This window comes from Macrobrachium rosenbergii, chromosome 3, assembly GCF_040412425.1.
Source record: "Macrobrachium rosenbergii isolate ZJJX-2024 chromosome 3, ASM4041242v1, whole genome shotgun sequence".
In the NCBI taxonomy this organism is placed as follows: Eukaryota; Metazoa; Arthropoda; class Malacostraca; order Decapoda; family Palaemonidae; genus Macrobrachium; species Macrobrachium rosenbergii.
The window spans coordinates 60,237,005-60,263,846 of NC_089743.1; the positions used below are offsets into that span (position 1 = coordinate 60,237,005).

Below are 26,842 nucleotides of genomic sequence, written 5' to 3' on the forward strand. Positions count from 1 at the left end.
CCCGGTTATTGGCGGGCTTGGTTATTGGCGATCCGGTTTTACAGGGCTTGTCTAGCGAAGAAAATCGGAAATTTTCGGTGCTGATAATCACCGATTTCCGCTTATCGGCGCAGATAAGCCTCAGAAATCGCTGAAAAAGCACTGAAAATCACTGATTTTTGGTTATCGGTGATTTTCAGTTATCATCTCACCATCAGAACAGAACCCCTGCTGATAACCAGGGACTGCCTGTATACATTTGGTATTTGAACTTTCAAGATAGGCAGTTATAAGCATTTTTACAAGTGGGTGTTAACTCTATTCGCGGATTTTACCTATTCGTTGGGGGTTGTGGTATGCATCCCCCAAGAATTCAGGGGGTTTACTGTGTATATATATATACAGGAAACCCTCTGTATTAGCGGTCTCACGATTCGCGGACTCACCTATTCGTGGATTTCTCTGTGGAATGTATATACACATTATTCGCAGAAAATTCACCCATTCGCTGTATTTTTCACTGGAAAATATTCACTAATTACTGTACAGGTATTTTCATACCATTTTCATGACTAAATGCACTTTTTGTGATAAAACTATTAAAATATGCAGGCATAAGCATTTTTTGAGGGTTTTTTTATGTTTGAACTATCAAAATTTAGTTCTAAGTGTTTTTGAGGGTTTTATGCATCCCCTCTTTTAGCTATTCTGAGGTGGGATTGGTATGTATCCTGTATATATATATACTGTATATATAATATATATATATATATATATATATATATATATATATATATATATATATATATATATATATATATATATATATATATATATGTAATAGTCAACCCCTGGTATTTCTTGGGAGGATGTGTACCACATCCCCATGTGAATAGCTAAAATCCATGAATACTTGACACCCCTCTAAAAATGCTTATACAATCAGTCCCTGGTTATTGGCAGGCTCGGCTATCAGCAATCCGATTTTTTGGAGCTTGTCTAGCTACGAAAATCAGTGATTTTCGGCACTGATATGTGTTGATTTTCGCTTATCATCAACTGTCAGAATGGAACCTCCACCGATAAGCGGGGACTGCCTGTATCTGAGTATTTTAATAGTTTTATCACAAAAAGTGCATCTAGTAAGGAAAATTATGTGAAACTACAGTAATTAGTGAATATTTCTCTATGAAAACTACAGTGAATAAGTGAATTTTCTGCAAATAATGTATATATACATTCTACAAAAAAATCCGCGAATCTGGAACCAAGAATAGGCAGGGCTCCACTATATACATATATGTATATATGTATATGTATATAATGTAGCAAACCCCCTTATTCGCGGTCTCATCTATTCGAGGATTTCTCTGTGGAACATATCTACACATTATTTGCGGAAAATTCGCCCATTCGCGGTATTTTTCACCGAGAAATATTCACTAATTACTGTATTTTCATATCATTTTCATGACTACATGCACTTTCTGTGATAAAACTATTAAAATACTAAGGTATAAGCATTTTTTGAGTTTTTTTTTGTTTAAATGTCAAAATAGGCAGTTCTACGTGTTTTTAGAGGGTTTTTAAGTATTCGCGGATTTTAGCTATTTGCAGGGGGGACAGTTGTGTGGTACACATCCCCCGCGATTATGGGGGATTTACTCTATAAATAAATAAGGGATTTTGACAAAGGAAAAATCTATTTCTGAGAAAGGCCCGTGTCACCCGGTGAAATTCCATACTAACACGAATTTCTAGGTATAAAATGCTAGATAGAAAAAGAGTTTCAGGAATGCTGGGTTACTACCCCTACACATTGGAGCGTCTTCCACAATGGAGACATCGGTATAAATCAAGGTGAGCGAAAGGATCACAACCACAGAGCCACACTCGACAGACATCCCTATGTCAAAACCCTCGGAAAGAGCGTGGAGCCGCTCCAGCCCCCACGTCATCCGCCCCGCCAGGCCGGTGCAACTCCAGCGCCATCTACACTCATTTCCAGACTAGCACCACCCCAGGCTTGGCATGCAAGTAGCGAACCAACTTGGGAGGGAACACAGGACACGGGGTCAGCCCTCAGAAATAGATTTTTCTCACAAATCCCTTTCTGAGTCCAGCCCCATGTCAGCCGGGTGAAATAGTGATATAATCATGCCAAGACTGCAAACTACAGAAAAAAAGACAAGTGCATTCTGAACAAAACACAGGCTATGAAAAGATTTAATTAGAATATCTCTCCATATGAAAATATGATTAGTAATAGGTAAGTACATTAATACAACCTTAAAAGTAGAATACAAAAAAATAGGTACACAATGCAAATATAGTAGGCAAAATACATCCAATAATACAAAAATTAAGCAAGGAGTAAATATAAACTTATATCTAAGAAACAAAGAGACATTTAGTATAAGATGAGAAAATTTATGGTACATGGAGCAGAATAAAACAGCCCAGCACCCCAAGACAATCCAAAATCACAGTATGTCAAAATATTAATCACCAAAAAGATAATATTAAAGGTACAATATCATCAATTATGAGGAGCAAGGCAGAAAGGATCGATCCAGAAGGGCAGGCAGAGAAGTAAATGAGGCAGGCGAATGGGGGAAGGAGAAGGATAAGGATAATTAAGGTGGGAATGACACCCCCACAGCCACTGCTGAAATTTTAGGGCTTCGAAAGATTTTAAATAATGGCGCAAAACACTAGAGGTGATTTCCATCCCGTATATTTGGTAAGTTCGCAAAATCCATATTATGAAATAATTATAAGTAGCTACTGCATAGATATCATGAACCTTAGGGACTGAACTGGTTGGCTTGTTTAATAAAATACAGAATTTGCTGTCTTATAGCATTCAAATCTAAAGAGTTCCACCTTTCTCTGATAAAAGAGGACCCACTGCACTGTGTGAGTTCTTAAAAGGTAAGACTTTAAGGTATAGACTGGGCATAAGGACTAACCTGTGGAAGAGGCACCACCTTCCAAGGGAATTCACCTGTCTTGAGGGTCTGCTTAGCTAAAATCTATGGTCAGGAGAAAGGGAGGGACTTCTCCGGACGGGAGGAAACTAACAAAATCATCACTCTAGAGGAGAGCCGACAGCCTGAAATTCTGGCACCCAGCCAAGCTAATCAGAAATAAGGTTTTCCTTAATAGATCCAAATAAGAGCATTGTGAGTTGTCAATCTCAGATGCTAACTTAAGAAATACTGGCTGAGGAACCACGTAATATGAATGTAGCGATACGGTCTCCAGACGCAGCACATGCTCTAGGGATAGATGAAAAGTAAGAATCTGTAAGCAACAATTTTAAACCATATAAAAATACCTTCTTCAAGGCTGACTTAGCTGTAATAGTGGCCAAGTAAAGGCCCTTTTCAAACAATGATCTAAAGAAGGTAACCGCTAGGTTAGTAGTCATAGCTTGAGCTTTCCAGATGCCTTCAAAAGGAAGCTAATTTCTTTGACTGCTGAGCCTACATTATTCGAGTAGAGAATTCTTATCTTGGATTCTAAAACAGAGTGTTAACAGGGTCACTAAGCTTGCTCCTTGAGCAGCTTAATCCTTTACAAAGTCCATAAAACTAGGGCATTCTGAATTTTTAAGGAAGCTGACACAGTCTTGGTTTGTACTACTTGGGTCAATCTGGGATTGGGAATCCGATGACTTCAACTTGAGTTCCTGAAGCAGAGGGAACCAGTTGCTCTTCGGCCAATAAGGGGCTATCAGGGCCAGTTGACCTTTGAATGACCTGAGTTTGTGCAGTACTTTCAACAACATGTTTATTGTGAATAGCATATCTTCTCTCCCAATTGTTCCAGTCTATGGTCATTGCGTCTGTGGCATAAGCCTGAGGGTCCAGGTTCGGGCCACATAACAGGGAAGCTGGTAGCTGCTCTCCTGTCGCTTAACAGATCTAATTTGGAGTCCTGAAGGCAAATCCAATTGAAAGACTTCTCCGTCTGCATATTCACCCGCTTCCAACGGAGTGGCCCCATGGTGAATCCGCCACCACGCCCGCACTCCCGCCAGGTGGGTGGCTGACAGATGCCACCTGGTGCTTGTTCGCCAGGAGCAGGCTAGCTACCATCACCTGGTTTACACGACCTGGATTTGGAGCCTGTTGATGCAATGAACTACCACGAAGGCTAGTCCAACACCAGCCTGATGTGAATCCGCTGGGGGCGGATTTTCTTTGCTGTTAGAAATACCGCCATAGCTTCCAAGGTGTTTATATGGAACCGCTGAAACATTGTAGACCATGTCTTTGTACTTTGTTTTGGCGAATACCCTAACAGCACTTTACTGAGGCGTCTGTGGAACCACTAGTGCCAGAGGAGGAACTGAAGGGACTGTCTTGACAGGCCGCTGACTGCACCAAGGCCACAGTCCTTTAAAATTGGTGGATGGAGGAGACCTTGTCTCAGCCCGACATTGCCTGACTCGCCACACCTGTTTATGTCCTTTGTTCTTGCTTAAGAGCAGGTCCTCACTGAGGCAAATTAAGGGAGCCGAGATCTCTGCTGGGATTGGCGATGCTGCTTTGTCCCTCAGAAATTTCTGGTATGAATATCTCCTTCCGCTGGACGAAGTGGAAGGATAAATGTGTACGAGTGACAGATCCCACTCGGAGGCCCAGCCACTGAACCGACTCAGAGTCGGCCGACTTCTCTGTTCAGCCGGAAAGCCCAACGACCTGCGAAATTGACACCATGGTCGTAGCCTTCGGCACTCTAGGACTGTTGGGGCTCAAATTATCCAATCGGCCCAGGCACGCTTGCTAGGAGATCCTCGACCGAGCTGCTGCACTACCATTTCGCCAGCTTTGTAAATATCCTGGGCTATATTGAGACCGGAAAGGCATGACCAGCGAGTAGGCTTGTTTCCAGTCTGAAACCCAGGAACAGAGAAGTTCCTACGCAACTGGGACGTGATAAAAGCTTCAAAGATCGAGGTGATTGTCTACTGGAAGCAGAGTCCTACCTGCTTCACCGTACATGCGTAAATTTGTCGCATTTTATATAAAAGATTTAGACTACAGATCCAGAATCACTCTTGCTGATCTGAGTCTTCTTTGGGGCAGTGAACAACCTGCCTTGAAATTTGAGGTGCCTCTTGTATTTACTTTATTGCTCGGCTTGTTAGAGTGGTTCTCACATAGTCCTGTAGGGACTCTGAGGTGGCTATAAAACTCTGATCAGGGAGGGGTCCAACCAGCTCAACCTGCACCTTGACACAATGCTGTGTGCCTACAGACTACACCACTGGTCTCTGAACCAGCAGTACTCACCGACCTACCTGACTGGAAACTTGAGCAGGAAACAGGTTTGTTTCCTCTACCACGTCCAGGTTTTCCTCTTGGGGCGGTGTTAGATTTGCCTCTGTAAGGAGCCCGACCTCTTCCCCCCCTTGCACTCCTATTAAGGCTGTGAAAGAACCCACGGCCCTCATAGGTGGGATTGTACGTGAGGAGACGTACGAGGGTGCAGCAGGATTGGGCTGGTTGGACCAGCATGTACTGTTGGGGATGAGCCTTAGAGGGTGGAGGGCTGGGCCACCAAGCCGAGACCGGGACAGCTTGAATAAACTGGCCTGGGTGATGAGGCCCTGCGTCGCCTGGAAACGCTTACTCAGACTTGGTCTGGGAGCCGGGCCAGGATTCTGGGGTCTTCCCGCTTGTAAGCGGAGATACCTCAACGAGAGCAAGACCCTGGTTGGCCTGCAGCCTCAACAGCACACTGGCTACGTCATCTGGGAAAAGGTTACGCCCAGATAGCGCTCTTCGCGAGCTTGTTAGGCTCATGACGATGGTGGCTCCCAGCAAAGATGAATTCTCACACCTAATTCTAGCCACCATAAGTCACACAGGTTCGACTGGAAACTTGCAACAGGGATGAGCCAGAACTCAAAGAAGGGCTCTTCTGCACAGAGACAGCAGCTGCTTCTGTGGAGGCAGACGAGTTCAAGAACCGGCCACCCAGTCCGGGGCTCACCTGCCTTTAGCAAGGCTTCCGGGAGCGAAGCTGCCGCTAAAATTGTAGACGCGCAGTGGCATCCAGCTTCCCGACAGCAAAGGTGGACGGGCGTTTCCCAAAACCCTCACCTCCTGGGAATACCAGGATGTGAGTCTGTCTCCCTAATTGAGGTGTTGCCTTCAAAGCAAGCTCAGAGCCGTAGCCAGAGCCACTTTGTTGATGCAGGAGTAGGCACCCATCACCTAGGGCAAACATAGTGTAGCTGCCTTGAAAGGTGTAAGCTTGAGATTCTCTGCCTGCCACCCGTGAAGAGTGCGAGAGGAGAGTAGATCAGCTTGGTCCCTAGAAAGATCACTGTCTCTCTAGGGACCTTGTCCGGATCGCACCTTGCGGCTTCCTCCGTCAGCCTAACGAAGCTTGGGTAAGGAGGCAGGAGATTGGGAGGGAAAACCTAACCTCCAAACGCCTCGTGCAAGACCTTTCAATCATTTGCGTGTCTTCGCGGGCCGAATGGCACCAAGAGCAAAACGCCAAGGGTTCCCGGATATCGGCGAGGGAGACTACCGTGGTCCGATCTCATACTGTGGGTCGGTTCCGCCGAGCGAGCCATCCCGCCAGTATGTTGTCATGGCTGTAGCTTTCTCCGACATTTTGAGACCTTCGACCACTCTCCGCCGAGAACCTCTCCAGAAGAGCCCGCATGCTCAGGGTCGTGCTGCAGGCTGGCGAGGAGGGCTCAAGGCCTCAAGTCTCTCTTACTCGCGCTTCTTGCCCGAGGTTCCAGGGTTTGCTCCCGAGGCCAAGGAAATGAGGACTCCAGCCTTCGACGGGGAGAAAGAGACGCTTCCCAAGACGAGGGGACTTGAAGCCCTTTCGCTTCCATGAAGTCTTCAGCTTCAACTGGGGACAGCTGATGGTTCCCGTCACCCCAAGATGGTAGCGTGATCAAGCAACCCTGGTGGGCGAAGATGCAAAGATGATGGGGAATCAAATAGGGCGCTCGCCCCGCAACCTCACTTACCTCGCTACCTACCACTTGGCCCGCTCTGTGTTCAGGTTCCAGGTCCGTCCAAGGCGGCGACGTCCGACACCTCCGCTGCAAAGGATATCCCGGGCGTGGCTGGCCCACCGGATCTGCTGGATGATGGGGAGGCCAACCCGGGAACAGCAGCAGCAACCCGGGCGCCTGCAGAGTGTCACGCACTTAGCCGCCAAGGACGAAGGCTCTCGACGGTAATATCTTCCCGCAACCCAGCCACCCAGGCAACGGAGAGAGATCAAGGGAAGCCTTCTCTTAGAGACTCGTCTCACTGGAAGAGAGCAGGCAATTAGGCTAAGATACTGAAATATAAAACCAATGGTCACAATATACGCATCTGGGCCAGACCGAAGAGACGTAGGCGAACGTGGAGCTTATCTACCGATCATTCCGATGCTACCGCACAAGCGGGCAGACCCCTGCAGCCAATCGTGCCAAACAATAAGGTCGCCCAGCCGGACCAGTTAGCGCAACCGCACACCACGCCCATAGGGTTGCTGGAGGAAGTTGTGCACCGCCCTCACAACTAACAGTCTGTATGTAAAAAAGTATATGAACCTACCACTAGCAACCTAGCAGGCCAGGGTATTTCAGTCACTACCGGAAGACTCCGCGGGAGAAACCCTCGCCAGAGACGGCCACCAAGCCAAATTAAACATGGTAGGTGTTACCTCCCGTCACCGAATACCCGGTGAACGGGAGAGCTGAGTCAACAGGCCCTACCACAAGTGGCTGCCAGCAATAAAGACGGCGGAACCTCAGGCAGAACACCGGACACGTAAAGAAAACACATATAATACTACTGAATATAGGTAGTGGTGAGTGAGAAGCCTACTCCACCAGTGATATATATATATATATATATATATATATATATGTAATAAAAGTGATGGTAACGGGTAGGTACAAGGAAAGAATCATATCCGGAGACTGGAGGCATCCCTCCCCGAGCCCGAACCCCTGCCAGAAACGGCAGTGAGGCAAACCGCCATCGCAAGGCTGGCATAATAAAGCCAGAGTAGGCGCCAGTAATCAACCCAACTAAGGTAAATCAAATGGAGAGAGGTCGAGGAACAAAAGAAAGAATGTTTGAAACCCGCTGATCCTAGAGAGTAGGTAACCAATAAAAATAAGCTGCACACTACTGGGGACTTGCTCTGGGAGGGAAACGAATCTCTCCACCAGGGAAAGCCCCCTAACTCGGGAGAAAAATCCATCTAGCGCTACCTGCACTTCCAGAATAGGCAAGAGCTGGGCCTGAGATGGGAGGGGAGGGAGGGTTGTGGGGCAGGGACAGGAGAAGCAGCCAGGCTAAAACAGGAGACAAGGGAAAATAAGCCCCACCGCCGACTGCAATCACACGCCCACGCTGCTAAAATAATACTAGCGATGGCAGGACAAGCCTCTACCCCCGAGGAGAAAGGATAACGCACTCAAGGCCTCAACATCGCCGACCCGCCTAGTCATAGCCTAGTCATCACCCGTGGCCTAGCATAGCCTAGGCAACGGAGAGGACAAGGGAAGGGTGGGGGAGGAAATAACAGGGAGAGAATTTCTGTGCCGGGCACAACCAGGGCTGAAAGAAGGGGGTAAGGCCATAACAGCCTAGAGGAGACACACCTGGAACTAACTCACCCTTCAAAAAGGGGGAGGACAAAGGTCTCACTCTGCCACCCAAATAACGGCCCATGGGGAGAAACAAAGAACAAAACTCCTCAACCTGAGGGTCCACCCCACGCCTAACCTACGAGGAGGGCGGGAGGTCAAGGAAGCAAATACGAGCCTATCTGTACAAAAGGCAAGGGGAGAGACCCACACAACAAATACCCAATAAATAACCATCACAAATATACATAATATACATAACCCAAGTGAATAATGGTTGTGCGTAAAGTGTAGCCTAGTTCAGGAGCGGTTAGACAATCAGCTGACGCTTACCTCTGCATAGAATTTACGCAACAAAATACGATAGTAATTCAGTACAATCTAAATGATAATAATGGTAAATAAGCGTTGACCAACATGGGAACCCATCCCGAGGCAGAATCCTGGCTGAAATGACGGAAACTTTAAGCAGAGGGAACCCGCCATAAGGGTCAGTAATACAAAAACGAAACACCGATAAAACACCCGCCCAGGAAACACTGCCAGGATGAGATCCAGGGGGAAAATGATAAGTAATATAACGACAAGGAGACAGCCCAAACAGAATAAGCTGGAAGGGTAAATCTCACGGTCGACATGGCTGGCTGGGACGCCAGATCATAACAATAATCCTATAATATGAAATAATGGACTGATTCAGCCACACTATCATAAAATCCCACAATAAGATGGTGGTACTTAACTTAGAGATGTTAAAGCTGCTTGAAGACATGCTGAGAACAGAAAACACTCAAAAACAAAGCACAAAATTCTGAGTGACAAGATCAAAAGGAAAATGGAATGTGTGTAGATGGCGCTGAGTCGGGGCCTGGCGGGCTGGATGAGCGTGGGGCTGGAACGGCTCACCGCTCGAGGGGTTTTGACAGGGGGATGTCTGCTCAGGTGGCTCTGTGGTTGCACTACCACTCACCCTTTGGTTATACCCACGCCTCCATTGTGGAAGACGCCGATCTGGGGTAGTAACCCAGCATTCGAAAGCTCTTTTCCAGCATATCTAGCATTTTATACCTAGAAATTCGTGTTAGCATGGAATTTCACCAAGGACACGGGCTGACTCAGAAATAATATTATATATATATATATATATATATATATATATATATATATATATATATATATATATATATACATACACACACAGTAAAATCAGTATATTTGTGGGGAAATGTGTACCACACCTCCCCGGGCAGTCAGCTAAAATCTGTGAATACTTAGAACCCTTCTAAAAACACCTAGAACTGCCTATTTTGATAGACAAACACAAAAATAACTCTAAAAATGCTTATACAGGTATTAACCTACTTATGATGGGGTTAGGTTCCAAAAAACCCATTGTTTGTTGGAAAAACGTATCTCGAATATAGCCTAGCCTACACTAGGGTATTCAGTACCATGTATACAAATATGGTAGCCTAGCCTACACCATAAAGTATACTATATACATACACATTATAGTAATTATTAATATCAGCTAATTCTGGAGATCCATGAAGAGTGACTTATGATAATTCAATACATCAATTGAAACAGAAATTGAATAACAAACATGAATTCGCTTAGCCTAAACTATGGTATATCTTATACATATACGGTAGCCTTGGCTTACATTATCTATACTCATATTCACATAATATCGACATGCAAACACTATATTAAATTTAATATGCATCTTTCCATGGATCTTTTAAAATGTTATGCTTTATTTCACTGTATCTAATAAAATTGTACATATTATATTGCTTTTGTATTATAAATTGCAATTTTAGCAATCAATGTTTTGGTTTGGAAATTGATTACGCGGTAAGTTTATTTCGACGTGTTTAACTCAGTTCAGAGCACTTTTCTTGCTTCTATAGTTAGCGTAAATGAATCTCTAGATACTTTATTTATATGAGGCAAGGTTATTTTTTGTTATAATGGGCGGTTTGTTGGCAGTCGTAAATATAACTTGAATACGCCTTGTTGTGAAATTAATTTGGCTATTTTTCTCGCATTAGGAAGACATTGTCGCTTGGGGGGTATGTTTGTTTTAAAAAAATCAAGTTTCCTTTTCATTTATTTTCACTTGATTTCATCATAATATGAGTTTTTACGATTTGTCGTTAATTCGCGTAAAAATAGCAGTACTATAATATGTTCTTTCATGCCCAGAAGTTTTGATTAAAATACTTCCTCTCCAATTTTAATTAATGCCTGTTTCATCCCATGTTGCTGATGCACGAGAACATAGCATAAGCAGCTAAATATTGTTTTCAGTCATACAACATGCAGTTTAAATTTAACCGTATATTTGCCATCTTATCCATACCAAATAAGGGTATAAATGTAAAAATATATCAGTCCTATTCTACTTAATCCCATTTGTACTATAACCACAGTTATTGTTTATGTTAACAAGAAGATGGTTGAAATACAAGCAAAACGGCTGTTATCCAATTCAGTTATACAAAACAAACCTGCTTAATAAGTTTATGGCTGTATGCATTTACGCAAGAGTATAATGTTAATAATATTTCTATCATTCTTTTACCTTTTAACTAAAAAGATGGATAAAGAATTGAGGAAAAGAAGGTGGTCTATTGTACTCTGGTCTCTTGTTACCTGGATTGCACGCTGCTTACCTGCGCCTACAGAGAAATTTAAAAATATTTTCTAAAATATTGTCACATCACATAATTATTATCCCATCGAATTATCGAAGGCTTAATATCGCAACCCTAGCACTACCTGGGTACCTAAGTTATTTTAATAGTTTTGACACAAAAGTGCATTTAGTCATGAAAATGACATGAAAATACAGTAATTAGTGAATATTTCTAAAGAAAAATACCACAAATGGGCGAATTTTCATTTAATAATGCATATATGTGTTCCATAGGGAATCCGCAACAGGTGAAATGCCAATCATGAGACCAGAATACTGGGCTTTACTTCAGAAGAATTCTTTTAATGGTATTACACCCTCCCTTGTGACAGCACCAATACACTGTTTAATGTTAGCATCTCTTTATCTGTGTAATTGCTTTTGAAATTCAGAAAACATATATTCAAAATCTTTTGTATACGTGATCTCAATCATCAAGGCCTTAAGGTCCCAGTGAGCTGCCTACTGCTTTGAAGTTATGATGGTGAGTCGGCCTTTCTATTCTTGATGGCGTTGCTATACATACCATGTAAGAGTTCTATTTTGCACAGTGCGAAATATATAGCTAAGGTAAAAGTAACTTTGGAAGGAAGGATACATAGACACCAGGATACAAATACAGAGAGATGGACAGAGAGAGAGAGGGACAGTCCAGTAAATCACACTATTTTAACTTCAACCTGAATGATGAAAAAACACAAGAAAATGTAATGTATTCTGATCAAATTATACAAATCTAACCTAGATGACATTTTCTAACATTTTGTTTCAAACCGGCCAATAAGCTGAGAGCTTAAACCAATATTCCAAATAGCATATGGAACTAAAACATACATTCAATATTGTAATTATTTATAGCTTCATATGCTGAAAAAAATGACATTTTTATGATAAAATGATGTTTCATTATACTTACCAAAACACTGTAAAAGCTTTTATCTCTTAAAATTTGACACGTCCGAGATATAAATTTTCAAACTTTGTTTGGAACGCTGATATACTCTATGAGATCTGACCCACTGATGCCGGTGGGGTGGCGGAAGGCTATATACCCAGTATCCCAGGGTTGCCTAATCTCGCATACACAATTAGTGAAAGCCTGAGATAACGTTTTTCAAGTGTGTTTTGGGGCATAATGAACATCATTTATCATAAAATGTCATTTTCATTATAATGACTTACCAAACACTATAAAAGCTGATTCATTTAAGGTGGAAGGGCAGGGGATGAGGTATCAGTTATTGAAAGGTTACATTAGTAAAAAGTGGACAACTTCTAAAACGGGCATCCTATGATCCCTAACAACAAAAAGATAGAGTCACCTTACCTGTAGATGGCTTGTGGTGAGGTACTGCCATTGGTTGAAGCTCCACTACCTGCAGAGGCATTGGGCGTAAGCACTGCTAGCTACTCTGCTCCATAACAACCCAAGTAGTCAGGGAAGTACACGGCTGACTAAGACAAGGGGGGACTTCCCTTTGCTCTTGCCCTGAGCAATTGGAAAGCAACCAGACTGAAAACGGGCCTCACCGGGCCTAACCTAAAACTAGAAGTAAATACATCCTTCTCTATACCTCAGCAGCTCAACCAGAATGGAGGGTACTCCAGGTGAACTGAGCACCCCAGCTTCCTGACTCAGCAACCATAAAACCACAAGGGGGAAGGCAGATAAAGAACCTACCCCCCCAGTGCGTTCCAAAAGTTCAAGTCAGCTAAGCAGAGATAATGACCCAACCCAAACAGGTCCTGATACGCAACTCGACCTCCCTGGGCGTAAAGTGAGACGCAAACACTGATTTCGACCTCCAGAAGGTGTTCTGTGTGATCCAAGTAAAGTGACTTATTATGACGGAAAGCCACTGAAGTTACTATTGAGCGCACTTCAGAATGTGAGACTTGACTAGGCGTAAGGCCCTTCTTCGCTAATGTGTCTGTGCGCCTAAATGAGTTCCTTGACGAAGAAAGCAAGGGCATTTTGGATAAAGGTCTGGTTGGTCTTCACTGAACACCAAAGGTTAGGAGGAACTTCCTCTGATGTTGGCCGCTCTACTAAGTAAGCGTTGGGATAGCTCTAACAGGGCGACAAAGAAGCCTCCACCTGCCGACGGCCAGCCACTTCGGGAGGTTCTAATGGTAAAGGACTGAGGCCACGGGTTGGAAGGAGACTTGTTCTTGGCCAGAAAATTCAAGGTGAAAGAACAAACAGCATTACCTTGTGAAAAACCCACTTCCTTGTCAATGGCCTGTATTTCACTAACCCTCTTTGCCATTGCTAAGGTAACCAGAAAAGGGATTTCTTAGTGAGGTCTTCAAGAGAAAGATCTTGTAAAGGTTCACACTTTGAGACATCAACCCACCCCAAACTACATCTAAATCTCCAGGCAAGTGGTGCTTTTGGGGTCTTATTGTGCCCTATGACTTGAGGAGGTTCCACAAGTCCCTGTTATTTGATACAGGTCTAACCCCTACGTAGAAGACTTGAGGCGCGCGGCTCTGGTAACCTTTGGATGGTTGATGGCATCACTTTTTTGCAACTTTTAAGTAAATGGAAAATCGCAAGTTGAGTTATAGACGCGAAGAAGAGGGATACTATTTTTTCTACACCAATTCCTGAAGACTGGTCCACTTGGACTGGTATATAATTTGCATAGAGGAGTCCCTTCTGCACCCTGGGCACAGCCTCTGCAGCCTTGCTTGAAAAAAAAAACTCTCGCATTGATGAGCTTCCCTGACAGCTTCAGTCTGTCAGATGAGAGGCAATCCCCTGTGGAACTCATTAGTGGGGTTGTCTCGAGAAGCGACTTCCTTTGAGGAAGAAGCCTTGGGAAGTCTATCAGGAGAGCTAGCAGGTCCGGGAACCACTCCTTCCTTGGCCAGAACGGGGCAACGAGGATTAGTTTAACACTCTGATGGAATTTCACTTTATCACTTGCCTGATGAAGCCCGAAAGAGGAAAGGCATAGGCAAACAGGTTTGTCCAGTCTGGGAGCATGGCGCCCACCAAGGAGTCAGTGGTCTGGAAACTACAGAATAATGGGAGACGATGGTTCTTGAGGTAGCGAGATCTATTGCGGGAGTGCCCACAAATTCCAGAGATCTAGGCACACTGGTGGTGTGCAGGGAACCACCTGTGAGGGAGAGTCTGGTTCCCACGGCTTAGTTGGTCCGCTAGAAACATCTAGCTTTCCTGCACAAACCGAGGGAACAGGACCACCCTGTTGCTGTCCGCCCCACAGAAGAAGGTCCTCACAGTTTTGAACAAGAGAAGCAATGTACCTCCTGTTTCCAATGTAAGCTGTGAGCCGCTAAGTTGTTGTTGAATAAAGACTTGCTTATTCTGAGACGCGGCCTAAAAGTCCTTCCGGGAGAAAGCAGGTGAATGGCCAACAGTTCCTGGCGTTGATGTGGAGCCAAGCTTGCCTGTCGCAAACCAAACTCCTGACGTCCTGAGGCCAGTTTCAGATGTGCTCCCCACCCAACATTGACGTGTTTGAGAACATCTGTGAGATGGTTGTCTTGGGAGGGGAGATTCAGACTCCTCCAAAGCCTTCTCCGGTGATTTCCACCAGAGAAGATGCTCCTGATGTCGGGGAATGCTGAACACTATGGAGTTCCATTTGAGTCCTGTCCCAAGAGTCCTGGGGAAAACTGTAAGGGTCTCATGTGCAGACGGCCTAACTTGACGAATTGCTCACTGACGACAGAGTTCCCAGGAGAGCCATCCACTGCCGGGCGGAGCAACTGTCCAAGAGGAGAAACTTCTCCACCGTCTGAAGGCAGGAGGAAACCCTTTTGGGAGACAAAAACCCAAAGCTAGACTGTTCAGAGGTCATCCAAATAAAGAATCCTTCCATAAGGAATTAAGCTCAACTTCTTCATGTTTATCAGAATCCCTAAGTCTCGAGCTAACCTTAGGGTTCTGTGAAGGTCCTCCATGCAGCGGTCCCTTGATGATGAACGGAGTAGCCAGTCGTCGAGGTACAAGGAGATCCGAACTCCCTCCAGGTGGAGCCAATGACCTATCGGGGCGAGAATCCCAGTGAACACCCGCTATGGTGTCGACAGGTCAAGAGATGGGCCTGGAACTGCAACTCTGTCCTTGAAAAAACAAACCAAAGATACCTCCTGGCGTCTTGATGTACTGGAATGTGGAAATAGGCATCTTCCATGTCGAGGGTCACCATCCAATCCCCTCGAGTTAGAGCCTGAAGAACAGAGCGGTTCGTTTCCATGGAAAACTTGCTTACCATACAGATTGAGAGTGCTTACGCGAGAACTGGCCTCCAAACTCTGATGACTTGGGGACTACAAACACATGCTGTAGAAACCTGGGGTTGACACGCCCTGTACTTCTTCGATGACACAGATTTTCAAGAGACAGGACTTCTGTCTCTAGGGCTGAAAACTTGACTGAGCCTCCTGAGTATACTGTCAAGGAAATGGGAGAAGTGGAGAGAGGAGGAGGTTGGGCGAACGGAAGGCGGTAGCCTAACTGGAGCACTTGCACCACCCACTGATCTGCACCTCTGTCTCTCCATTCCTCCCAAAAGAGGCTGTCTGGCCCCCACCGGCGCATGGAGGACAGGGTTCCTACTTACTGGCAGGACGACTTTGTGGCTTCGAGGAGAACTTGTGACCCCTGGAGTTGGAGCGGGACCATGAGTAAGGTTTGGGCCTGGAGTTACGAAACGGATGTCTGTTAAGAGGAGATACCATCTTGGTCAAAGGAGCGGGAGCAGGTCCCTGCCTAGTGGAAGACATAAACAGGATGTGACAATGCCCTCTTATCCATGGCTGAAAGGACGTCTTTCACTACTGCTTCTGGAAAAGGCCCTGTCAAAAGGTGCGAACATCAATGCCGTTGTGAAGAAGTCACAGCCTTAGATAAGAAAGAGTACCCAAGTCTCTCTTTCAGAGGGGCTATGGCGAAGAGGGAGGTGCTCCGCCTGCTGCATCATGGATAGCAAATGTCTGTGCAGGAAAGGAACTCGTGATTCTCCCAAGATGCCTTCATGACATTAGCCTGCTCAACCTGTTTAAAAATAGCTCCCATTGACCAACCGAGAAAGCTGACAATCTCTAGGAGCTTGTAGAGGTTCTTGGAAAAATGTTCTACATCCAGGGCAGAAAAGAAGGTCTTGGCCACCTCAAAGGAAACGCGTCTTGAGCGGGTCCACAAGGAGCCAAAGTCCCTTGTGCTGAAATTGCAGAGCCCAGTGAAGGAGAAGTTCCTGTGTTGTAATAATTTTGCCTCCTTTTTCGATAGCTCAAGGAGGGTATGCAAACGCATTTATTTACCTGAGGATCTCTTAGCTCTGTAAACTGCTTCCTCTACTCTTTGCTTTCTTGGAGGCAGTGGAGAGTACTAATTTGGGGAAGGGAAGCAGGACATTGCTTTCTGTGATGCAATGGAAGTCGGGAGGAGGGGCTGGTTTGCCGAAAATGCTGAGGTGCACGACTGCAGCAGAAAGCTGAGCAGAGAAGGTAATGGAGAAGAAGGCACTGATTCAACGGACCTTCCCTTCACCAGAAAGAATCGGTTCGGTGCCCAGATCGCTCCAGGAGTTGAGAGGAACAACTTTGACCCCAGAATACTGCAAGGACTTTAAGTGGATCACTCTTTTCTAGCTTCTTCCAGCAGAATAGACTCTGGGAAGGCGAGAATGAAGTCAAAGGAGCACGCTTCCTGTGTAGGAGGAGGAGGAAGAGGCCCGGCACTTGAGGCCGACTTTCCTGGAGAGTGGCTAGGCATCTTGACTGCCTTAGGTGACCTGGGAGGAGCGTGTGAATGTATCTTTCTTGATCGAACCCCACACTGAGTAACCAGGTATAGCTAGCTGTCCTTTTCTTTAAAGAGTTTAGCAACCCTAGGCAGGAATTATCAGAAGACATTTCTTTAAGGGTTTCAGAGGCATGATCCCACTTATATGCACGAGAGGGAGGATCTGAAGAGCTGGAAGATGAAGAGACCGAAGATGAACTGCTGCTACTCTCACCTGAAGAACTTAACCTTAGGTAGTGCTGCTTCGACGACGACCGTCTTGACAAAGATTCTGGGGACACGATCCTGCGATGTCGGTGATGGCGAGAAGATCGGCGATGGTGAGAAGATCGACGCGTCGATGGAGAAACACTACGCGAACTTGCGCACCCACGACCCTCTGGGGCCTTGCAGATTCACTTTTGCGTGCTCCTCTGCTTTTTCACGCTCGACGACGAGTCAAGCTTACTACTTTCACTACCAGGCTAAGGCTTTCCTGGGTGGCCTTAGAGGACTTGTTTGCTCGTGGACAAGAATTTGACCTTTTCATGCCGGACTGTCTTCAGCCTCGTGAATACGAAAGGACAGCCGCGCTTGGTTCAAAAGAGCTGGAAACGAGCAGACTCACTGAAACACGATCACCACTAACAACCATTGTTATCACTAACACTGATAATACTTCACCAGCCGAACGCTGACTGGGTGGCGCTGAGCGCACTAAATCCTAAGACCAACCCATGAAATCGTCTCATTTGCGCCCATTTGATTTCAAAAAGAACGGTATTCTGATTTATCAGCCCGAGGCTGGGCGGCTTTAGGGAAAACATAATTGTGAAGTTTATGAAGAAGTAGGGGAATATAAGGAGGGAGAGCAGCGGTAGAGGAGGTGTGTGAGAGGAGGGAAGGAACAACCGTGTAGTAGATGACGCACTGATGCCACCAGCTTAAGAAGATACCTAGCTTCCTATGCTTTAAAAGTTTATCCCTATCCTTAACCATCTTACCTGATGGGAACCACGCTTAAAAACCCCGACTCCATTCCATACACTCACTGCATGTCTTCCTGGGAACACCTCAACCCCACATGCCAGACACAAAGAACAGGTCGTATATAAGTTTGACCCAGTTTGAAGTGAGCAATTTCACGCAAACTCTGATCCAGAGAAACTGGAATCCGACATAGCTACCAAATTACAGAGCTATGCTAGCTAGATTAATAAACAGGATATTGAGTACTTCTACCGCGAGAGACGCTGAAAGAAGCGCAACGAGATGCAGGAAACCAAACAGTTTGAGACAGACGGACGCGCGAGATGCGTTCACAATACGCCCGAGATTGAAACTGACCTGGGATACTGGGTATGTCGCCTTCCACGGCACCCCCACTGGCATCCGGTGGGGTCGGGTCTCCCGCCAATTATATCAGCGTTCCAAACAAAGTTTGAAAATTATATTCCGGACGTGCTTCCACCTAAGAGAGATAAAAGCTTTTACTGTGTTTTGGTAAGTCATTATAATGAAATAAAAAAATTTTATGATAAAATCAGTTATTTGGATACTTACCTGCTGTTAAAGTTAGTTTACATCTTAGCACTGTTAGATGCAGTCAGCATTCAAAATAAACACAAGAATAATGCTTGGCTGATCGAGATAGACTGTCTGTAACCACCTGTTTCCCACCATGTGGCATTGGAATGTTCACATTCTTGTCAGAATTCTTCATAACCACCCACTAAGATGTGGGGAGGCTGGGTGGGTCTCTACTTAGACACTAGGTAAGTATCCAAATAATTATTTCATCATAAAAATTTTCATTATTTGGGATGAATCTTATCTGCTGTTAAAGTTAGCTATCACACTGAATGATGATGGTGTGTTAGTGCAGCCAGAGAAAAGTCTGCTCAGCCAAGTAAACTTAAAGCTTTCTTTAAAAGGGAAAAAGCTTCTGAATATTCTTACCTGTTTTGTGGTCCTTCCTGGTAAGTACCATCTTATCTGTTGTGTGATCCTTCCTGGTAAGTACCATCACCAGATGGTGAACCCACAGCAGAATGTGAGGTCCTTGTAGCATAATTGTCAGAGGCTCCTTACAAGGAAAAAGAACTCTATTTCGTACAGTTCTGGTGTCTCCTGTGCCCATAACTGACAGTCCAAAACTAAAGACAATGACTACCTCCAGATATGAAGGTGTGCTCCTATACACTGTGTATCCTCATGCTCCCTAAACTCAACACCAGAATTTCCTAAAAATCTAAATGTAGGAGACAAAGGAAGATTCTCTTGTATTTGGTTCAGAAGAAAATCATCCCCACCAATATGACAGGACTCAAGGCTTTACAATTCTCACATAAAATTGAACATCTTGCAAACAAAGCATGGTAAAACTAATTCCATGTCCCTTAAGCTGCATTGACAACTTTCTCTAATGAAAGGTTTTAAAGAAAATTAAAAGATATATTTACAGCACCAACATTGTCAGGTTTTACTTTAAAACAATGGCAAATGATCAGGATTTGACTATACTTATTTAACATAGAAAAAAGACATTCTTGAATGTAGGTGTGTTTGGCCTCCTAACACCACAGAATAAATTCTTAATTCCTTCTCTTCAAGGATTGTCTTTCTAGATAAATCCTTGGAGCTATAACTGGACATGGCAAGCCATCCTCTTCATTGCCTAGTAAAGCAGTTAAATTAGGCACTGTCACAAATCTGGAAAGGGCTTTGCTTTGACATTGTTTTTAGCCCTAAACAATGGGAAAAAGAAAAAGAAATTACATGTGTCCTCCCGAACAAAGCCTTACCAGAAAGGGCTTGCAGCTCACTAACACACTTTGCTGTAGCAAGAGCTAAAGGAAAAAGTGTTGTGAAAGTTCACTTTTTTAAGGGAAGCTTTATCCAAAGGCACCAAGTTTATGGGCTATGTCCAAATTCCATGTCCAAATTCCATCCCAGACAATGATAGGAAGATTTTGGGGCTTCCAGCTCAAAAGATTAGTATACCTCATGCAAACTCATTACGGTTATTCAAGTTAGCATGTCCCAGAACTGAAGACAACAAGAGGTATGCTTTAAGCTCTGGAACAGAAAGTCACTTCTGTACCTGAGATATCAAGGCTTTTAAGATTCTCCCAGAAGTGATAGAAAATGTCTACCCGTCTCCCAGTCTGAAAAGCCCAAAAAGTGAGAGTTGATCTTCATCCCCAGATAAACAACTGACAGTTGGAGGAGCACAGACTTGTCACAACAGATCAGAATGCCCAGCACCAAAGCCAGATGCAGAAGACAATCCTTTGCCCCCAAGATGGCCTGAAATTAGTAAGTAAGAACTACCCAGCCATCCATGTTTAGGAAAACTCTGACTCCTCGCAGACGACCCCTTCATGCTAACGGCGCCAAAACAAAGGAGAATACATGCAGTGTTATGCTCAGAGACACACCCAGAGGTTTGAATTGAATGACCTTCTCTCTGAAGACAAAAGCATAGATAGATACTTCCTTGACTGACGATGAACTGGGACATGGAAGTATGCATCCTGCATATTGACAGAAAACATACAGTCACCCTTCCGGAAGGCTGTTAAGGCCGAGCTTAATAACTCCGTCAAAAATGGAGTAAAATGAACGAACTTGTTAAGACTGGAAATGTCCAATACTACCCTCAAGCTCCCCCCGAGGCCTTGAGAACAAGAAAAGTTGATGGTAAAACCTGTGACAAGTCTTAAAATGGCTTGACTGCCTCCATGCGTAACTGTCTGATCTCCTCTTCCAAAACTCTGTGTGAAGAGAGTGGGCAGGGAAGGATACTAGGAATGTCTACATGAGTGGAGGAATAACAAAAGATACACAGTATCCTTCCCTGAGAATCATCTCTACCCAAAATTCTTCTTGAAACTTTGCCAAACAATCCAGAAACTGTAAACAGCCTCCTCCTTGATCATAAGAGTTCAAAACATCAGTAATGCTTGCCTTTCCAAATCTTTTACTTATAATGCAAGCCTTGATCACCTCAAAATATTTTAATGAAGCATAAGAACTCAAGGGCAGTTTGGGTTGATACTCCATGTGAAACTCTCATACAGAAAAGGATGAAAGTTTAGGATGCTAGGGGGAAGATTTCAGAGGTTGTAGTAAGTATTCTCTATTCTCCTGATCTGAGACATATCTGGCAATGGCCTTAAACACCTCAGTTAAGGAGATTGGTTGATTATGAAATTTAGGTCTTGAAGACAAGTGCCGGAACCCATCAGGATTATTCAGCACCATAATGAAGGTGAAATATATAAGTTAATGATATGATTGATAATGAATAGGTGAATGATGACATACTAGCTAAATATGAATGTAAAAATGAAGAATGATATTTGATAGAACCAGCAAAAAATAAATATATATTAAACTTTTATATTCAAAATATGTACTTAGTATATAAAATAAATATAACTAAAATCTTTATTAAATTTACTAAGATCATATCTCGTTAAAATAACCAGATTCTTTCAGATAACCCATAAGGTTATCTACCTCAACGTGATCATTTAAAATTTCTAACATAGTCTTCTCAGATTAGTAAGTATTTTGCCCTAAGGCAATTAAATTTAGGACAGTGCACCAGCATGTGCTCAACGGATAGCTGACCACCACAGTCAGCACAAACTGGGGCACTGGTTCCCTCTAAAATATAGCTATGAGTGAGGCGGGTATGGCCAATCCTAAGCCGTGTTAGGATGATCTCAAATCTTATGTTACGATTAAAACCCGAACTCCAAAAATCAATACTTTTTCTAATGTTTCTGTACTTCCTATTTGTGGATAAAATGGGGGAAGTCGATGATATGTGCCAAAAACAGCTACTAACCATCAAGCTGGAGCAACTTTATAAGATAAATATGAACATAACTGTTCCCAATACTTTAAAACTGAGTGGTAAAAAACATAAGACATTCCTCCCTAAGCTTCAGAAATAGGTCTACCAGGGAAAGGTACTCCAATTCATCATCAAGAACTGCTGCCCCTTCAAAACTAACATTTTATATATATATGGTATACAGTATATATTTTTTACCTTGTGCAGAAAAGATTGAGTAAGCTCAGGGCTGGACTAACAAACTGTCTATGTTGTCTATCAGCCTCTTGCATCTTCCAGTACCACACAAAGTTATTTATTCTCATGAGTCCACTCTTTAAATCCTCGCAATGAGAAGAAAAAATAAAATCACACTCATTACCCCTACCACTAACACCCATGTGACCATCATGCCCACCTGAATACGTTTAGTTTACACAAAACTCGTTCCTACAAACCTAACACTTCTATCTCTGCTTGCTGTAAATGACATAATGCAAAATAGAAAACAAACAAGTTACTGTAGTGAAAAAACAGCCAGAAAGTCAAAATCATTACAGCCAATTCACACCGTATGCACATGGACACAACAAAAAGAATTCAGACAAGAACATAAATATTCCAATGCCACCTAGTGGGAAACAGATGATTACAGAAAGTTGATCCAGGAAGGCCAATTGTTATTCTTTTGTTAATTTTGAATGTTGATCGTATCGACAAGGGTAAAGATGTAGGGAAGGTTCATCCCATTCAAAAACTAAATATCACCAAGGAAACAAAAAAATTGCCAACATACTGTTGCTACACAACATATATACTCTTACTAATATAAAAAACAATGAAAGTACAGATAATGAACAATCAATTACAGAATGCAGTACCTAGTAAACTATTCCCAGAGCTAAATCAGGTAGTCATTAAAATACAGAAAATTATTTAATGTGGTCTTGATGCTGTCAAACAACTATTACCTAAACACACCAGACTACAGTATTATGCAATAAAAAGCCATTAACAAGATTATAAACTAAATTAAATTTATACACTCACTCTTCAGAAGCGTGGTCCATGATGAGATGACGAAAATAATGGGTGACATGCAGCAAAAGGTGGTAGCAAAGTTTCAAGAAGAGCTACAGCAGCTCAGTGGTTTTGTCAGATTTACTAAGGCATCTCACACAGCTTCTTATCTGAAAGAGATAACCCTACTGTCAAAGTCCAAACCTGACATAATACAGTACAGTAACAAGAAACTCTTATCAAAATTATATATCTACATCAGTAAATAAGCCTTTCTACTCCACAGTTAACATAGACTTTAACTCATAATAAAATAGATAATTTACATTTCAATTACATGAAACAGTATGAATAATATTTATAACTGACATGAATTAGCATAAAATCATGGAAAGTAACTATAATACTATTTACAGATTTCACCACATTTATAACTTAAAATGGTTTCCTTTTTCCAGTTTCATAAATCTGCAGGTCTGCCTTATTGCCACTGAGAGGCATATTTGCATCCTAATTTCCAAAATCTGATTTTACATACCTGAGTATATAGGTAACACAAAATACACAAATTTAGGTAAACAACCTATCCCCCTAACAAATTCTGAAACATTTAAACAAGTCAATCCCTTCCTTTGTCGTTAGGTTTCCTTATATCACTCCAGACTTATTTTTTAAAATCAGGTTATAAGAGCCATTAAGTTACACATTACACCAAAAGACAATAAAAAATATCCAGCATGGTACAGCATATGCAAAAAATACTGGACACCAAGCGAGTTAGGAATTCGGGAGATAATTGGAGCCCCTGGAAGCCAAGGATGTCTCTTAAGCTCTAAGGGAGAAAGAATGGATCCAGGTCTTGGATGGATCCTTGTTCTTGGCTAAAATCAAAGGAAAAATTGAGGATAATGCATCTCTTGCTTCGTAGCTGGGCATGAAAAGGGCTTGAGAAGTCTCTGAGAAGAAGATGAAAGATCCAGGTCTCTGTGTTTAACCAGAGATAAGCGTAGATTGGTACCTCTTCAAGGAAAGCGAGAGAACCTAGATCTCAGAAACGAGGTAATCTACAGCAAGGTCTGAGGTGTCTAAAAAGGAGAGACAAAGATTCTGAGACACCAGCTTTGGAAGACGTCCACTAAGTCTGGGAGACGGAGGAAGAGGTTGACTTCTGAATCTTGTAATAGCATCTGCAACATGTCTTGAAGACTCTTCGGAAGACAATCCCCTGGACAGTCTGGCACCTGTCTGGGCAAGAGCGGACCATCCCTGGTAGTATCTCTGAAGCTAAGTTGTCTGAGAAGGCAAGGTTTGGGGGAAAGATCTTGAAGAATCCATCAACAACTGTAGAAGGTTCACATTACATGTGCCAGAACAGGTTAAGAGAGTAACTGGAAACTGAGCCTGAGACTGTTTAGCACTTCCTCAACCAAGTAGAAGGTTCCTTGAAGAAGCAAACGGGTCCAAGGTTGGCTTGCTTCATACAATAAAGAGATCCTGACAACTCAGGGGATCGAAAGGCCATGATGGGGAGGACAAGCTTCTGACAGCCCACTAAGTCCTTCGACACTTAGTCCCTGAATAAATCAATTGGCTAGAAAACTTGATTGATCTGTCAACAGAGGAAGAACTCTGCTGTTTGGTCAAGAGGGAACGCTGGATCCAGCTTCCCTGCTTAAACAGATGTGTTAGGACTGAGGTCTTATCCAAATAGACTACCATAGTCTAGATGTGAGCAGTATTAGAGCTGTAAGAGAAACAATTTAGCTCTCCAAAGTATAAGTGATGGTTCTGTTCTTCTTGGGGACCAAGTCTTGGTCATCTTCCTAGTTCTTAAAATGGGCTCCTTTGACCTAGATCTGAGGTGCTGAGAAGATTAGAACTAACCTCAGCAGAAGAAGGAATTCCCTTGCACAAGTGATGTTCGGACAGCCACTGCTGGAAGCCCGACTAAAGAAACTTGGGCTAAGAAACAACACGGAGGTGTCCGACTGTGTTTCCCTGTCCCGGTAAAGGTACTGTCAAGAGCCTTCAAGCCCCTTTTCTTCGAAGGTAATGAAGAAGTTAGTCGACATGCAAAGACCGAAGTAATGCCCAGACAAAAGGGGAAGTCAAATGCAGGAAGAGCAGGAATTGGGAGAGGTTGAAGCACAGACTCCTCATTGGAAAGCCCTGTCCCAAAAGACGGAACTAAAAAACTCTCTGGAGTTCGGACGGGGATCTGGAAGAGTGCTCCCTGCATATCCAAGCTCCTGTCCAATTGTCCTGGAGAATGGGTGAAAGAATTATCTGGATTGTCTCCCTCTTGACTTACATCTACTGTCTAAGAGAGAGAAAAGAGGAACTCTGGACATGTAGCCCATCATCAGGAGCCGAGTACAAGAAAAAATGTCAAGCGCTCCGAAACTAGTGTCGGAAAGGCGTCAAATGAATCTCACAGTAGAAGAGAGCACCAGAGATCTCCTTCTAGAGAATACAAAACAAGAGCAGAAAAAACTCTAAAACCATAACTGTCCAAGTCTGTACATGACAGGGAATGGCAACAATCCAAGGAGCCAAGCCCCTGGCACTGGGTGCCCTGACACTGGACACTCAGACACTAGACTTTCAGTGAACGGTATAACAAGTCCAACAAATTACTAAGTTGGTGCTGAATAGTCTCCAACAAAGCACAAGAGTGGAAGAAACTGACGTAGAAAAGTGAAGAGGTAGCGTCTGTATTCCTGAGTGTGGTGTTAGATAACTGACAGCTGGCTCGAAATGGACATGAGGATGAGTGGACATAGGACACAGGTGGACTCGCAAACATGGGAGCTCAGACACTGGGCGCTCGGACACAGACACTGGGTGCTCGGATAGTAGTCGCTTGACCACTGTGCACTCGGACACTGGACACTCGGAGGCCACCATGCACTCGGACACTGAACCTCAGAGGCCACTGAGCACTCAGACACTAGGATACATAAGTACACTCGGAACTTGGGAGCTTGGAACTCAGAACTAGAATGCTTCGAACCTGGGAGCTAGGAACTTGGGTGCTCAGAAGTTGGGAGCTCGGAACTTGGGAGCTCAGAACTTGGGAGCTTGGAACTCGGGTGCTCGGAAACTGAGTGCTCAGAACTTAGGGGTTTTGAACTTGGGCTCTCGGAACTAGGGCGCTCAGAACTTGGGCACTCGGAGCTACGACGCTCAGGCTTGTACGCTCTCTGACTCTGTCCAGATTCGGAGAGCGATGATGATAACTATAGATGCATCAAAACTGGGAGATACAGTATATATCTTTTCAACGGCTGAGACAAATCCGAAAAAACGCCATTGGCATCACTAGTCTACACTGGGATCCATAACTAACCACACTGGGATCCTGAAAGTGTTAACGGAGCCTCTTGTCCACACTGGGATCCTTCAACCGAAAAAATGCCATCGGCACCATTAAGGCCAAGGCAAGCACACCTTATGGACGCCTTTTCAATGGCTGTCCGTCAAGACCTGCAGACAACAAGCTCGATTGAGGGGTAACTATCGGGGGGCAAAAACCCTTTCAGACTCCTATGGACTGACAGTATGCCTCCTCCCAGGTTTAGGGGTCTGACAGGGACAGGGTTTAGGAGATCTGATACGGCCAGATAGCCACCTCCTCCAATAACATCCATCAAGACACCTTTCCAGTGGCTGTCTGCCGATACCTGGGACCGCAACAGGCTCGACTGAGGAGGGGGCAACTACCTGTGTGGAACCCCCCGACCTCCCTTGGACTTCCAGCTTGCCTCCTCCCAGGAATTGTGAGGAGTTTGACAGGGGCCTTCTGTCTAGGAGCATCGGGGGATGAGTAGCCACCTCTTCCACTGCACTACACTTCACTATAACAAGGTTAACATCTGTTAACAAGACATGAGACTGGCA

At 44.0% G+C, this 26,842-nt stretch overlaps 1 protein-coding gene across 1 annotated transcript in view; it reads right to left on the bottom strand.

Annotated features, from left to right (window-relative positions):
* LOC136856130 (acyl-CoA:lysophosphatidylglycerol acyltransferase 1-like) overlaps nt 1-26,842 on the bottom strand; it is a 134,298-nt gene that overhangs the window by 72,015 nt on the left and 35,441 nt on the right. Inside the window, exon 2 of the mRNA XM_067133786.1 lies at nt 22,973-23,112. Coding sequence (XP_066989887.1) covers nt 22,973-22,992 — 20 coding nt within the window. The 5' untranslated portion in view covers nt 22,993-23,112. The remainder of the gene's footprint in view (nt 1-22,972; nt 23,113-26,842) is intronic.